At 38.6% G+C, this 13420-nt stretch overlaps 1 protein-coding gene across 1 annotated transcript; it reads right to left on the bottom strand.

The window, feature by feature from the left end:
• Positions 1–9362: 9362 nt before the first annotated feature.
• On the bottom strand, positions 9363–10675 carry LOC141391038 (lamin Dm0-like). The gene is made up of 2 exons (XM_073963959.1): positions 10363–10675; positions 9363–10294 (listed from the first exon to the last, which is right to left on the bottom strand). Exons 1-2 carry the CDS (start codon positions 10673–10675, stop codon positions 9363–9365), a joined length of 1245 nt encoding a protein of 414 aa, XP_073820060.1.
• Between the last annotated feature and the right edge of the window lie 2745 nt (positions 10676–13420).

Here is a 13420-nt window from a genome sequence, read left to right as displayed (position 1 = left end):
TATAACAGACTTTTTTTGACCGCCTGAGTTTGGTCTAGCTTAGGTCTATCATGGGAGAATGTAATATCGCCCGTATTAAAAGATGGGGATTAGGTGAATGAAGTTCAAGTATCTCGCGAAGCCAAAGCACGCTGAGTCTCCGGCCTTATAGCTCGACGGAATGGGGGGGAGTTCGTTGCCTCAAGGATACTTGTGTCAGCTGACGACAGTACAAATTGATAATAGTTGCGTGCTATATAAAGAAGGAGGAGATAATCGGACGGATAGATAGAGGAAAATGGAAATCAGTAGTGCGATTCTCTAACTAATTTTTTGTGTTAACGACAATTGTCGGTAAAATTAAAATGCTTATAATTTCGGTATTTACCGATGTTTTTCGGTAAGTTAGCGACGTATAAAAAGCAGTCTTAAAGTTCTACCGATAGCAAGAGTGTTTTCATCATTTATTTGAACTTTTCATTCATAATTTTGCCTTTAATTTTACCGATTTTTGTCGGTAACTCAAAAAATGTGTTAGAGAATCGCACTACAGAAATGCTCCAAATCGTTATGTTTTAAAGATGGTGCTGCACCTAACTAGCCCTCCCGCCATTATTACCTCGTTAAAGATTCCGTTGATTAATTATTGGTAATACCCAAACAGCAAGCTGACCATTTTACCATCACATTCTCAAACAGACAAGAAAAGGTTTTACATTGAACTCATTTTGAGCAAATTTATTGGTGAATGAACCATACAATACAATTCCCGGATTTCAATGAAATATCTTTGTTTAAATTCATTATAATTTTGAAGCCATATAATTCATTATTTAAATAGGTAGTATAAATATGTGTAAGATATGTATATCCTTAATATGTTTTAAATAATGATAAAAATTTAAGTAATCCTAAAAATTTAAATAAGAGGGAAATTACGTTATCTATGCTAGCATGCAAAAAGTAAAATATCAACGAACTGCAATAATACAAAGGACCCTTGTTAATGGTAATATCTAGCACAACACTTCCAGACCTAAAAACGGATAAGTTTGCTCATGAGCAAAGAAGCGGTAATAAAGGAGGTTTAGACGAGATAGCAAAAAGAACATTGCGACCAATAGATGTCACTGAGATCAAATAAAACGGATATAAACAACAGTAACAATTATTGTACGCCAATCGCATGAATGGAAAAATTTAATTTGTCATGTCTAGAAAATTAAATTAAAATATTAGAAAAAAGGTAATGCGGTGACACGCTACAAGAATTACTAATCTTCCTACATAGGTATGTATGTAGAAGACTGATTGGGGATTTATTTTTTCAATAACCAGATAAAGTTCAATGTTGAAAAGCGTATTAGCATTACATTAAAAGTACGTTTATATATAACCGGATTTAACAAACCCACTGGGTCTCAAATGTCAATTCCTTTGCGTATACGTCATATAAATCCTCATTGAAAAGGTTAACCCTGCAAAAGGCTGTAATATAAACATGGCCTAAGTGTAGGAACAGATAAAACTTTTATATAATCGAGTCATAAAATGAATCCTTTAAATGGGAACCACAAAGGCTACCTGCGTTAAAAAAATTGAAATGAAATCTGAACTAAAACTGCACATAAGAACCAAAACTTGGCATCCTTTATGTGGGAGATGTCATACAAAGTGGACCCAAATATTCATCAAATATATCCAACAGTGGATTCGTGAATTAATAGCGAGTTCCTAAATTTTTCATAAATAAAAGAAAAGAATCGCTAAACGATAGCTTACACGAAGAGGTAAGATCTTGTCTCTACGTCGCACAATCAGGTGTTGTCGATGCTGCTACAAAAACAATGGTTTTTGGAAATTTCGACTCTATTTCTTGGGAAGTACCAGTTTCCCAGAACAATGATGCGAGGAGTGTTTACAATTTTTGAAATTTTGAACATTTGTTCCGTTATAAAAACTCTCGTTTTTTTGGAAATTTTCTCGAGATAAATAGGTATGTATTTCTATGGTGATTACGGAGCGTTTTAAAGCAAAGATGACTACGCCAATAAACACTTTACTCATCGAATCCGGATTACCATCACTCGAGCAAAGAATCGTTGACTCCACTAATCTCTTATTGCCAAAAATTCTATCCTTAAAATCATCCGTCATTGGAATAGATGCTTCAAAAATTTTAAAAGCCAAAAAGAAACCGAAGACGCCTTCAGCCATATACAGGTCACTAATGGATAACATAATCAATTTTAAAGATAAGCTGTCCGGACATAAAATCAAACTACCTTCGTGGATGTTTTCCGACGAAGTATGTAACATATCCCTAAGCACTTTAGGAAAAGGCAAAACTCCAAATGAATTGTATGTTCAACACTTTAATCTTTTTTCAACACAACACAGCGATTGGCAATTTTTATATACAGATGCTTCAAAAACTGATTCAAGAACTTCATTTGCAGTAGTCTATGCGGAGGGAAGCATCTTAACCATTAAAACGCTGACACACTTCACATCTATCTTTACAGCTGAAGCTGCAGGAATTATTGAAGCCATAAATATTGCAAAAGCATCTAAAAAAAAGAACCATAATTTTCTCCGACAGTTTATCTGTCCTCAAAGCTGTTTCTAACGTCTCAAACACTACTTGGACATCCATTAATAAAATCCGCGATCTCTTAACAGATCAGACCAATATACAACTTTTCTGGATACCTGGACATGTGGGAATTACAGGAAACGTATATGCCGACAACGCCGCAAAATTTGCATGTACAGCACCGTTAGAATATGATATGCTGGTTGAAAAATTGGATTTGAAAACTCACATTAAAAATGAACTGGTTTCTCATGCCATGCAAAACAACATGAATTTCTGTCACTTCCATTACAACTACGTAAATCCTTCTTGTATTAAACCCAAGTATCCCACCGGCGTAGATAAAAAGAAAATACGTATGTTCTCCCGTCTACGTATGGGTCACACCATCGTCACACATCAACATCTTCTAAACAATGACATGGACAACAAATGTCCCAAGTGCGGAAATATCGGTACTATTGATCATTTTCTACAGTCTTGTAATGATTTCTCCAATTTACGCCAACTATATCTCAACAACAATGGATTAGAAGTCCTTAATTCGCCAACTTCCACAAATATAAATGCTATGTACAATTTTATAACAAATTCTCATTTAATTATATAAGATTAATTAATTATAATCTGTAAATCTATTAGCTGATTGCCATTGTAGCCAATGCTATGCCTTATTAACATTGTATTTACTACAAATTAATATAATAATAAATAAATAAAAAAAAACATGGAATACTCTCCAATACTGATTCCTGTATGTAAATCAGTTTAGAACAGGGAGGGGCTATACCATGGCACAATTACCCAGGTAGTGGCATTGTAAAATTTTGAATATGTTATGTCAAAACTTTCTTTATGTTGTTGGGGAAATTACAACAAAAATAATTTTTTTTTATAAAGATATTTGACTTTTCATATTCGATCAGCTGGTGTGATACCACTACCTGGTAGTTCTGCCATGGGCTATACCGAGGAAATGGTCAAATAAACTTGGTTACACTTCTCCTTTTTGGCCTATTTTGTATTGTTTACCATTGCTAACATCCCAACTGTTAATTCATTAACAGAAATGTGGTAATTTGTTTTAAATTATTTACTGTTAACCCAACACTATAAATCGCCTTCAATTTTTTGTTCAAAAATAGGAGTGTGGAAGAACAAGTAAAAAAGTAGCAGTCGGCTTTGCCGACAGAGATATACCCTCAGCATAAGTGAATTGGAACTTTCATCTACGGACAGATCGAAAGTATTTAGGATCTTTTCAGAATTTTGTGGCACTTTTTGGACATTTGAACTTGCCGACAAAAATGTGGTTTAGGATTAAAGTTCAAACGTTTTGCGGAGGAGGGAATGGACCGATATAGTAAATTACGGAAGTGGATCTTATTTTGAGTCATATCTTTTCGATAGATATCGCGCACACTAGTCATTTCAGTGGGTTATCGTACGCCTGTTGGACCAGGAAGCATGGATTTGTCCACGGAAAACATATATGACTATAAACAGGACCACAAAAACATCATCGGTATAAATTTGCAAAGGATCTCCGAACAGACCCTAAACTGCACTTGGACACTAATGTTGAACTTTTGTGGGGGAGGTATCCTAAGGTGAGGACCGATATGGGCCATTTTAAAAGTTAAACTAATATATCTGGTAGATATATTAGGATGCGTAAAGTATGGACCAAGTCGGTCCGTCCCTCTCCAACCACTACACACGGTGTCATAGGGGTTTTTTTTTAACTTTCAGGTAATTTTCTCTGGAAGTATGGTTTTGCCCCTTATGAAACTTTTACCGCCGTATGGGGGCCACAACAAGTAAAAAAGTATCAGTCGGCTTGGCCGATAGAGATATACCCTTAGCCTGTGTATATTAAAACGATTTTTTTCCCAAAAAACGTATGTATTTAGAGGGTTTTAAATATTTTGGGAGTATGAAACGACAAAAATATTGATTAGGATTAAAGAGCAAAAGTTTTGCGGAGGAAATACTTAAAGGAATGGATCGACATTGACCGTTATGGAAGTGGATCTCCAGCCACTACATATGGTGCCATAGAGGGTTTTTACACCCTTCGGGCTATTTGCTCAAGAAGTGTGGATTTGCCCCTGAAAAAAAACTTTTACCATAGTAATTGAGGCAGCGAATGCAAGTTGCTTCAACAAAAATCAAAGTGATTCGATAGCAGGTCTTAAAGTAAACCAAGGCGAATTTAACAAGGTGATCGAATAGTTGACGTTAGGTTGTAGTCTTCATTTGCTGTCAAATTTTTTTGCGCGAAATATCCACAAAAGTTAGAAGAAAACGTTAAAATATTATTCGCGAAGCTTAAACAAAGATGTTGTACACAGATATTTTTTATAGAAGCGAAATATTTGTTATTTATTTTTGATTAAAAATAGGTTTTGACAGCAAATGAAGACATAGGTTGCTGAAGTAAACTTATCCGAAATTTAGTTTGGGAGGTACTGGATGAAGTGGACAAATGTAGTCCATATTTGAACCTGATCTATATCTGGTAGATATATTAGGATGTGTAAAGTATAGACCAATTCGGCCACTCCCTTCAAAAGTTACAGTACGAAAATTTCGAACGTTATTGAATTTTTGTGAGGGAGGTACCTGAAGGAGTGGACCGACATGGTTTATCTTCGAACTTAAACTATGTTTGGACAAAATATTACGAAGGTCAAATTTTGGACCGAATTGGCAGATCAGTTCGAGATTTATCTTGCGCTCCAACCACTACACACGGTGTCATAGGGGTTTTTTGCACCTTTCAGGCTATTTTCTCAGGAAGTATGGACTTGCCCCTTATGAAACTTGCACCGTCGTATGGGGGACAGCGAATACAAGTTGCTACAACAAAAATCAAAGCGATTCGAGAGCAGGGGATGGATTCTTGTTCTATGAAAATTTGAAATGAAAAATATTTCCTTTATAACATGGTATAAGTAAAGAGGTAGATTTAAATGAAAACAATCTATAGAACCCTTGTTTTTCCTGAATTCCTAAAACGTCAAAATTAGTAAACACAAAAGCAACAAGTGGGTTTGTTTACAATATTGTTACGGAATTAGATTTAACTAATCTCCGTGTAGACGTTGTTTTATTCCCCGATACAATTTGTACCAAATAAAACAGGGTTCGTTTTAGATTACGCTTCTACAATGCTTTATTTACTTTATTACACTTATTCGGAACTGACTGTTATAGCTAAGTACACAGCTTTACTTTACTTCTTTACTAGTCGATGTTTACACTTCGCGATAAAATTCATAACTGCCCACTGTTTGGCCGGCATCTCATATTTATACCCAAAATCTCCTTGGTCTAGAATTATCCACAAAATCTGGCAACATCTCGAATCTGTGCAACGAACACACAGACGCACATTCGCAATAAGCGAACAACCACATTCACATACATACATGGGTGACGTAATTACAACAACAAACAAATTCAAGAAAGAAGTAACGCACATTAATAAAAGGTAAAGTAACATCCAGAATAATGAAGAGAGTTCTACATGGTAGTTGTTGTTGCTTAAATAAAGTAACTGCGTAATAAAACTTTACGTTACAATTCAAATTTTTAAATTAACGGAAATTAAACTAAACTAACTTAAACCTATCAGTTACATTCGTAACATTGCCTCCCGCTTAAGCCTGTTCGTCCCGAATAGGCACAGTTCCCTCTCTGTGGTATGGACATTGGTAACACACTGCCTCCCGCTTAAGCCTGTTCCTCATGACCTGGCACAGTTCTCGTTCCATAGCGTGCCAACCGTTCTAGATGTACCACCTTCATCTTTGACCTAGGGCTGTCGCTCTTCTGTATGCGATACACGACGTCATTTATTTTCGTGACTACCTTGTAGGGGCCTTCCCAGTGCGTTTGTAATTTGGGGCATAGTCCTTTTTTCCGTTGTGGGTTGAACAATAGTACCAACTGCCCTTCTTGGAACCCATCAGTATTTGCCGCTCGATCGTAGCTCGCCTTCATGCGATTGCTGACCATTTTTATCCGATGGCGTACTGCATCGTGGACTTCACTGAAAGAGTTTTGACTGTTTTCATCGTTATCAATTTCGGGGTTTGGTGTGGCACCGAAGATCAGGTCACCAGGCAGCTTCAATTCATTCCCGAACAAAATTTTGGCTGGGGTTCGAGATGTGGAATCATGAATGGCCGACCTATAGGCTAGTAGGAATTTTGGAATATGCTCATCCCAGTCTCTTTGGCCGCTATCTACCACCTTTCGTAGATGCTCTTCCAGGGTGCGATTAAATCTTTCCACCATGCCATCTGATTGTGGATGCAGGGGCGTTGTCCTTGTGTTCTTGATTCCGGAGGTGTCACACATTTCTTTGAAGATCGCTGACTCAAAATTTCTTCCTTGATCGGAATGAACCTCGGATGGGACACCATAGCGACAAATCCAATTCTTACTGAACACATCCACTATTGTCTTGGCTTCCTGGTTGGGAATGGCATAAACCTCTGGCCATTTGCTGAAGTAATCCATGACCACTAAGACATACCGGTTCCCAGAGTCGCTTATTGGAAACGGTCCAGCCACATCCATTGCGATTCTTTCAAATGGAGCTCCTGAATTATACTGTTGCATGTGGCCTCGACTCTTCCGGGTTGGACCTTTAGCTCTTATACACCTCTCACAGTTGGCAATCCAGTCTGCGATGGATTTCTGACAGCCGACCCAGTAGAACCTCTGCTTTATCTTTTCAGCAGTCTTTGTCACACCAAGGTGTCCTCCACTTGGCCCATCGTGAAACTCTGACAAGACCTCTTTTATTTTGGAGTCTGGTACGACAATCAAGTTGCGGTGAGTTTTTCCATCGTCGCTCTCCCACTTACGATGTAGGCACCCATCTATTAGAAGTAGACTGTTCCACTGGGCCCAATAAGATTTCAAAAGTGGGCTTTCGGGCGCTATTTCTTTGCGACTAGGGCGTACGCCCGTTTCCATAGCAGAAATTATTTTGCCTAGGGTGCGATCTTTTCTTTGTTCCGTCGACCAATCCTCGCCGGACTCAACCTGCAGTAGCCGGACATCGACGATACTTACCATGGTACAATAATTCTTAGGCAGGCCACAGCTAACAGCTGATTACAATTTTTTTTGTTATGGCTTAATCTGTCAAAACCGTGTTGACATGCAGAGTTGATATTTATTATTGATCAAAAAATTCAACTCTGTGTTGTTTTCATTTCAACATTTCGTTCTTCTTCTTCTTTGTTTACTCATCCGTTATCATTCATCAAAACAATTTTGACGTTTTAAGCCATAGCGACAGGGTTGTATTTTTTGGCGATTCTCATACCTGGCCTACCTATGAATTATTGTACCATGATACTTGCTTTGCCTTCAGCCTTCAAGCAATGTCTGCATTCAATTTTGCATGGCCGACGAGACAGGGCATCAGCATTACCGTGTTTTCCACCTTTTCTGTGCTCGATACTTAGGTCATAACTCTGAAGCCTCTCGATCCAACGGGCCAATTGACCTTCCGGGTTCTTAAACTGGAGCAGCCATCGCAGAGCGGAATGATCGGATCTTAGCAGGAAGGGCTGTCCATACAGGTATTTGTGATAGTGTTTGATGCTCTCCACAACTGCCAGCAGCTCCCTCCTCGTCACACAGTAATTCCTCTCAGGCTTTGACAATGTTCGGCTGTAGTACCCGATGACTTTTTCTTGGCCGTCTATTTCCTGGGAAAGGACACCACCGATCCCGTATGCACTGGCATCAGTGTCCAACACAAACTTACCACCCGGTACAGGGTACGCCAAAAGAGGGGCTGTGCAGAGCATGTCTTTGAGTTTTTGGAATGCCTCTTCCTGATCATTGCTCCACAGAAATTTCTGCCCTTTTTGAGTCAATCGGTGTAAGCTTGCGGCAATGCTGGCAAAATTGGGGACATACCGACGGTAATAGGTGCAGAGACCCAGAAAACTTCGCAGCTCATGGAGGTTTCGAGGCTGCGGCCAGTCTCTGACGGCTTTAATTTTCTCGCTATCCGTCTGATGAGACGACTCCTAGTCTCAACACTAAAATGTAACCAAAGAAATTAGGAAAAATGAAAATAAAACCGCCGCGAGATGTTACTTGCCTCGTGGTTGTAGAGAGACTCTTTATTTCCTACAAAATATTTAAACCTAAATCTTACAAATCTAATAATAACACACATACACATACATTCCGTTTGGACGCACATTAGAAATGCACGCTGCATCTATAAATACATTATGACGCCGTGCACACACACGTTGCGCCGATAATGGAAAATATATATTTTATTATCGACCCTTCGCTTTCTTTACTATTTTGGGTACGACATTTGTTCCATTATTTATGGCCGACAGTTGATTATTTTTAGACATAGATTCTTAGACGACATGCTTACAAAGAAATCTACCTGACTCTATTGACACAGAAAAGAGTCTTCTACAAAATTCACCATTCTCCCCGCCTTAAAAGATCCTAATCTTTTAACTGTTAGGACAGGACATTGAACATTTTCTTGCTTGCTATCTGACTCCATTTACATAGGCTAATTTAGATACAGAACTAAAAAGTTTCTGCTCTTAAAGCAATCTAATTCTTTAACTAAAATGTATGTATGTTATTTTTTACTAAAGAGGAATATTATCATAATCCTTATCATAATGTAATATTTTTCATTACTTATTTTCTAAGTTAATAATAAACAACATATAAAGACTTATAATGACTTAATTCTAGGTGATGGCACCCAACACCTTCAGCAACCAGTATGGATGATTTTTTTCCCTCGATGAAAGACGTGGTAAATCCATTTCCTTCTTGGAGGATTCTTCTCGGCACTAGAACTTTCTTCATTAATTATACTATGATTGGACACATGACGTATAATTCTACGCTTGACACGATCTGCACCGGCAACTTCTTCATTGGCATTATATAGTGTTGTCTTTATGTTTTCTCCACTTTTCCATTTTCGTGGCTTCATCATTATTTTTGTTGGTGGTTCTTGTGCTGTATCCGTTACAAACCTTTGAGATACGGTAGCACCGCCATCGATTTGCACTTCATTGGTACCTTTCTGTTGTACCCTTGCTTTAGGATCACCTTTGGAAATTTCGATGTCATATTCTCTGCTAGTTACAGCCCATTCCGTTTGGCTACTAACTTCTTCGTCATACAATAGTTTTTCGTAGACAACACTTTCTTGTAGCTGTTGTAATTCAGCGTCCACTTTGGCAATCTCAGAAGCGTGGCGTCTTCTTTCATTGGCGAGCAATTTTTCCAAATCACAATTTCGGCCATTCAATGCAGCATTTGTAGATTCCAACTTACTAATGCGAATATACAGGCTTTCAATATTTTGATGAGAGACATCTAATTCTTCGATAGCACGTGAAGCTGCAACGGACTCACGATTGGCTTCTGCTTGGAGATCCTTAATCTTTTGCTCGTACAGCATTTTCATTTTACGCATCTTTCCTTCGTGTTGTTCACGCAACTCTTGCAAGGACTGTTGTAATATGGTCTCATATTCTTGTTTCTTGACGGCACTTTCTTTAAGTAGACTCTGAATGTTGCTTTCCAAATCAATTCGTGTCTGTGTTTCATCTTGCAAACGTTTATGAGTCTCATCCAATTGTTTTCGTAGAAACTCCAACTCCTTTAGCAAGTTATTAAGGCCATCGACGGCTTTTCCACAATCAGCATTGGCAATATTTAGCGTTTATGTCAGCCAACTGTGACTCATACTTCTGAGCCTTTTCTTCGGCAGTTCTTGGTTGCTTCATTCAATAGCTTGCGTATGAACTCCAATTCCTTTTGTAAACCATTTAGATCATCAATAGCCGTTTGAGCATTTTCCTCGGCCATTGAGCAAGCCTTGGTTTGTCGATGTAATCTGGACTTCAATTGCTCATCTTTCTCACGTATTTGGTTATTTTCGATTTTTAATTTTCGCGAAACATCACCGCGAACGTTTTCATTTTCAGTTTCCGTATGTTTCAAGATCTCAACAACTTCCTGCTGAATCCCTAGACTACCTAAAAACTGTACTTTATTTTTTATTATCATCTTCTTAGGTGATACTCTGGAAATGTTCCCATATTTCAACATGCGGTAACAAATTGTTAAAAAATTGAAATTCTCAACGAGATCATCCTCTTTTGGAAATTCCCTCAAATATTCCATCAATACTGACGATGCAATATCGTATCTTTCTGTCATATATTCCACACTTGGAAAGTCAGTCCTGATTTCAGTTTCCAAGTCATTCAACATATATTCAAACTTTCTAATTAAACCACCTTTTAATGTTTTAGAATGGCGCAGTATGTGTCTATTTTCATACTGTTCCAATGGACTTAAGCTGTCCATCTCAGCTATATATTTAAATCTAGAAGGAGTTCGCAACTCCGATAAATCCCTATTTGATTCTAAGCCCAAATCTATTCTAATCTGACGATCTAAATAGTCGAACTTTTTTATTGCATATCGCACACCTGAGGCGAATATGCTATGCATTTCATATGGAAATTTTCCCATATGCCGGAGCTCCCTATCATTGTCTAAAAAATCCTTTCTGGCTTCCGTGAAAGAACTAACAATGACTTCACACTTTTCCCTAGTTTCTCTTGCTACACTTGTTTGAGCAATTTTGCTCATTTTTAAGTATAGCGACACAATATATTCGCCCAACATCTTTTGATGCTGAATGAATTCTCCAAAATTCATTTTGACGAAAAAATATTGTGCGCCTTTAAGAAAACAAATTCAATTTTTTTTTGTTTCTTTAAATAAACATGTTACCAACCTAACGTAGTCACTTTTTTTTCGTTTCACCACGTGTCACTAACACTATACTAAATAGACGGATACACTATCACATTTCACTATGATCCTAGCCTATCCTAGCGGATAAATACAACGCAGTAACTTTTTTTCTACGCGCTTATCCCGCTATTATCTATCTACGCGAACTATTACGTGTCTTTTTTTAAACACGAAACAATCACTGTGGGGTCACCAAATGATGAGACGACTCCTAGTCTCAACACTAAAATGTAACCAAAGAAATTAGGAAAAATGAAAATAAAACCGCCGCGAGATGTTACTTGCCTCGTGGTTGTAGAGAGACTCTTTATTTCCTACAAAATATTTAAACCTAAATCTTACAAATCTAATAATAACACACATACACATACATTCCGTTTGGACGCACATTAGAAATGCACGCTGCATCTATAAATACATTATGACGCCGTGCACACACACGTTGCGCCGATAATGGAAAATACATATTTTATTATCGACCCTTCGCTATCTTTACTATTTTGGGTACGACATTTGTTCCATTATTTATGGCCGACAGTTGATTATTTTTAGACATAGATTCTTAGACGACATGCTTACAAAGAAATCTACCTGACTATATTTACACAGAAAAGAGTCTTCTACAAAATTCACCACCGTCAATATGCCCTCCGTCGTCACATGGTGCCCCAGGAACTTTACCTCTCGCTGGAAGAGGCTACACTTCTTCGGGTTCAGTTTCAGACCCGAAGACGATAGCTGCTGGAGTACATTCCTTAAATTCGTGAGGTGTTCGTCGAAAGTCTGTCCCATGACTATGATGTCATCCAAGTATATAAGGCACGACTTCCACTGCAACCCTTTCAGCACCCGCTCCATAAGCCTTTCAAAGGTGGCCGGGGCGTTGCAGAGCCCGAATGGCATGACATTAAATTGCCAGAGACCGCCGTTAACGCCAAACGCTGTCTTTTCCTTATCTTTTTCGGCAATCTCTACCTGCCAGTAACCACTCTGCAGATCGAGGGTAGAGAACCATGACGTCCCGGCTAAGGTGTCTAGTGTGTCATCGATTCTTGGGAGCGGGTAGCTATCTTTCTTGGTGACATCATTTAGTTTTCTGTAATCCACACAAAATCTGGTGCTTCCGTCTTTCTTCTTGACCAGAACTACTGGGGAACACCAGGGACTCGACGACGGTTCGATCACACCACTCTCCTCCATTTCGCTTATCAACTTCTGGACTTCGTCCCTTTTTGCCAGTGGAACGCTTCTTGGGGCCTGTTTTATTGGTCTTGCGTCTGCTGTGTTTATTTCATGTTTCACCACCGATGTTCTTCCTTGATGCCCTTTTGTAGACGCAAAGGTACAGGCATGTTTCCATAATAACTGCTTGGCCTTGTTCTTCTCGGAAGGTGATAAGTTCTGTGTCCACTCTTTGATGTAACCATCGAGGTGCTTCTTTTCCGTGGCTGCTGATTTTTCGGTGTTATTTTCCAAATTGATTACAGCTTCGGCTGGTGTACATTGTCCAACGTCGGAAAATTGGCAAATTTGTTCTTGCTTATCTGACAGGTTCAAAACTCTAACTGGAATCAGTCCACCGTCGTTGCTTTTCACCAGGGCGTTCGCTATTAAGATGTTACTATTTTTGTTCTCTGCTGGTTCCACCACCCACAATTTCCCGACTCCACAATCTCCATCCATTGGTACCCATATCAATGTTTCGGCACAAGGCGGAATAATCTCTGGATGTTCCGTAGTCAGACGTCTAATAGGTGTGTTTTCATCGTAGCCCATATTTAATGGAATTTCCACATTGGACCATGTCATCACACGTTCATTCATATCCAGATTAAGACCAAAGGCAATCATAAAATCTGCGCCTATGATAACTTCGTCTACGATATCAGCCACTATAAACTCGTAATCGACCGATTTATTGGCAATAGTAAGTCTCACGGTTATCTTTCCATGTACTGCCGCAGGCTCCCCCGTTGCTGTGCGCAG

Source organism: Musca autumnalis, unplaced genomic scaffold, assembly GCF_047663935.1.
Source record: "Musca autumnalis isolate F117 unplaced genomic scaffold, ASM4766393v1 scaffold_1, whole genome shotgun sequence".
In the NCBI taxonomy this organism is placed as follows: Eukaryota; Metazoa; Arthropoda; class Insecta; order Diptera; family Muscidae; genus Musca; species Musca autumnalis.
This window is presented reverse-complemented; position numbering and strand designations above follow the sequence as displayed.

What these genes read in the sequence shown, in the direction of transcription:
- LOC141391038 (XM_073963959.1), bottom strand. Translation starts at nt 10,675, where the DNA reads ATGATAATAAAAAATAAAGTACAGTTTTTAGGTAGTCTAGGGATTCAG. An exon ending in CAAGAACTGCCGAAGAAAAG is followed by an intron (nt 10,295 to 10,362) that starts GCTCAGAAGTAT and finishes ATTGTGGAAAAG; the next exon opens with CCGTCGATGGCCTTAATAAC.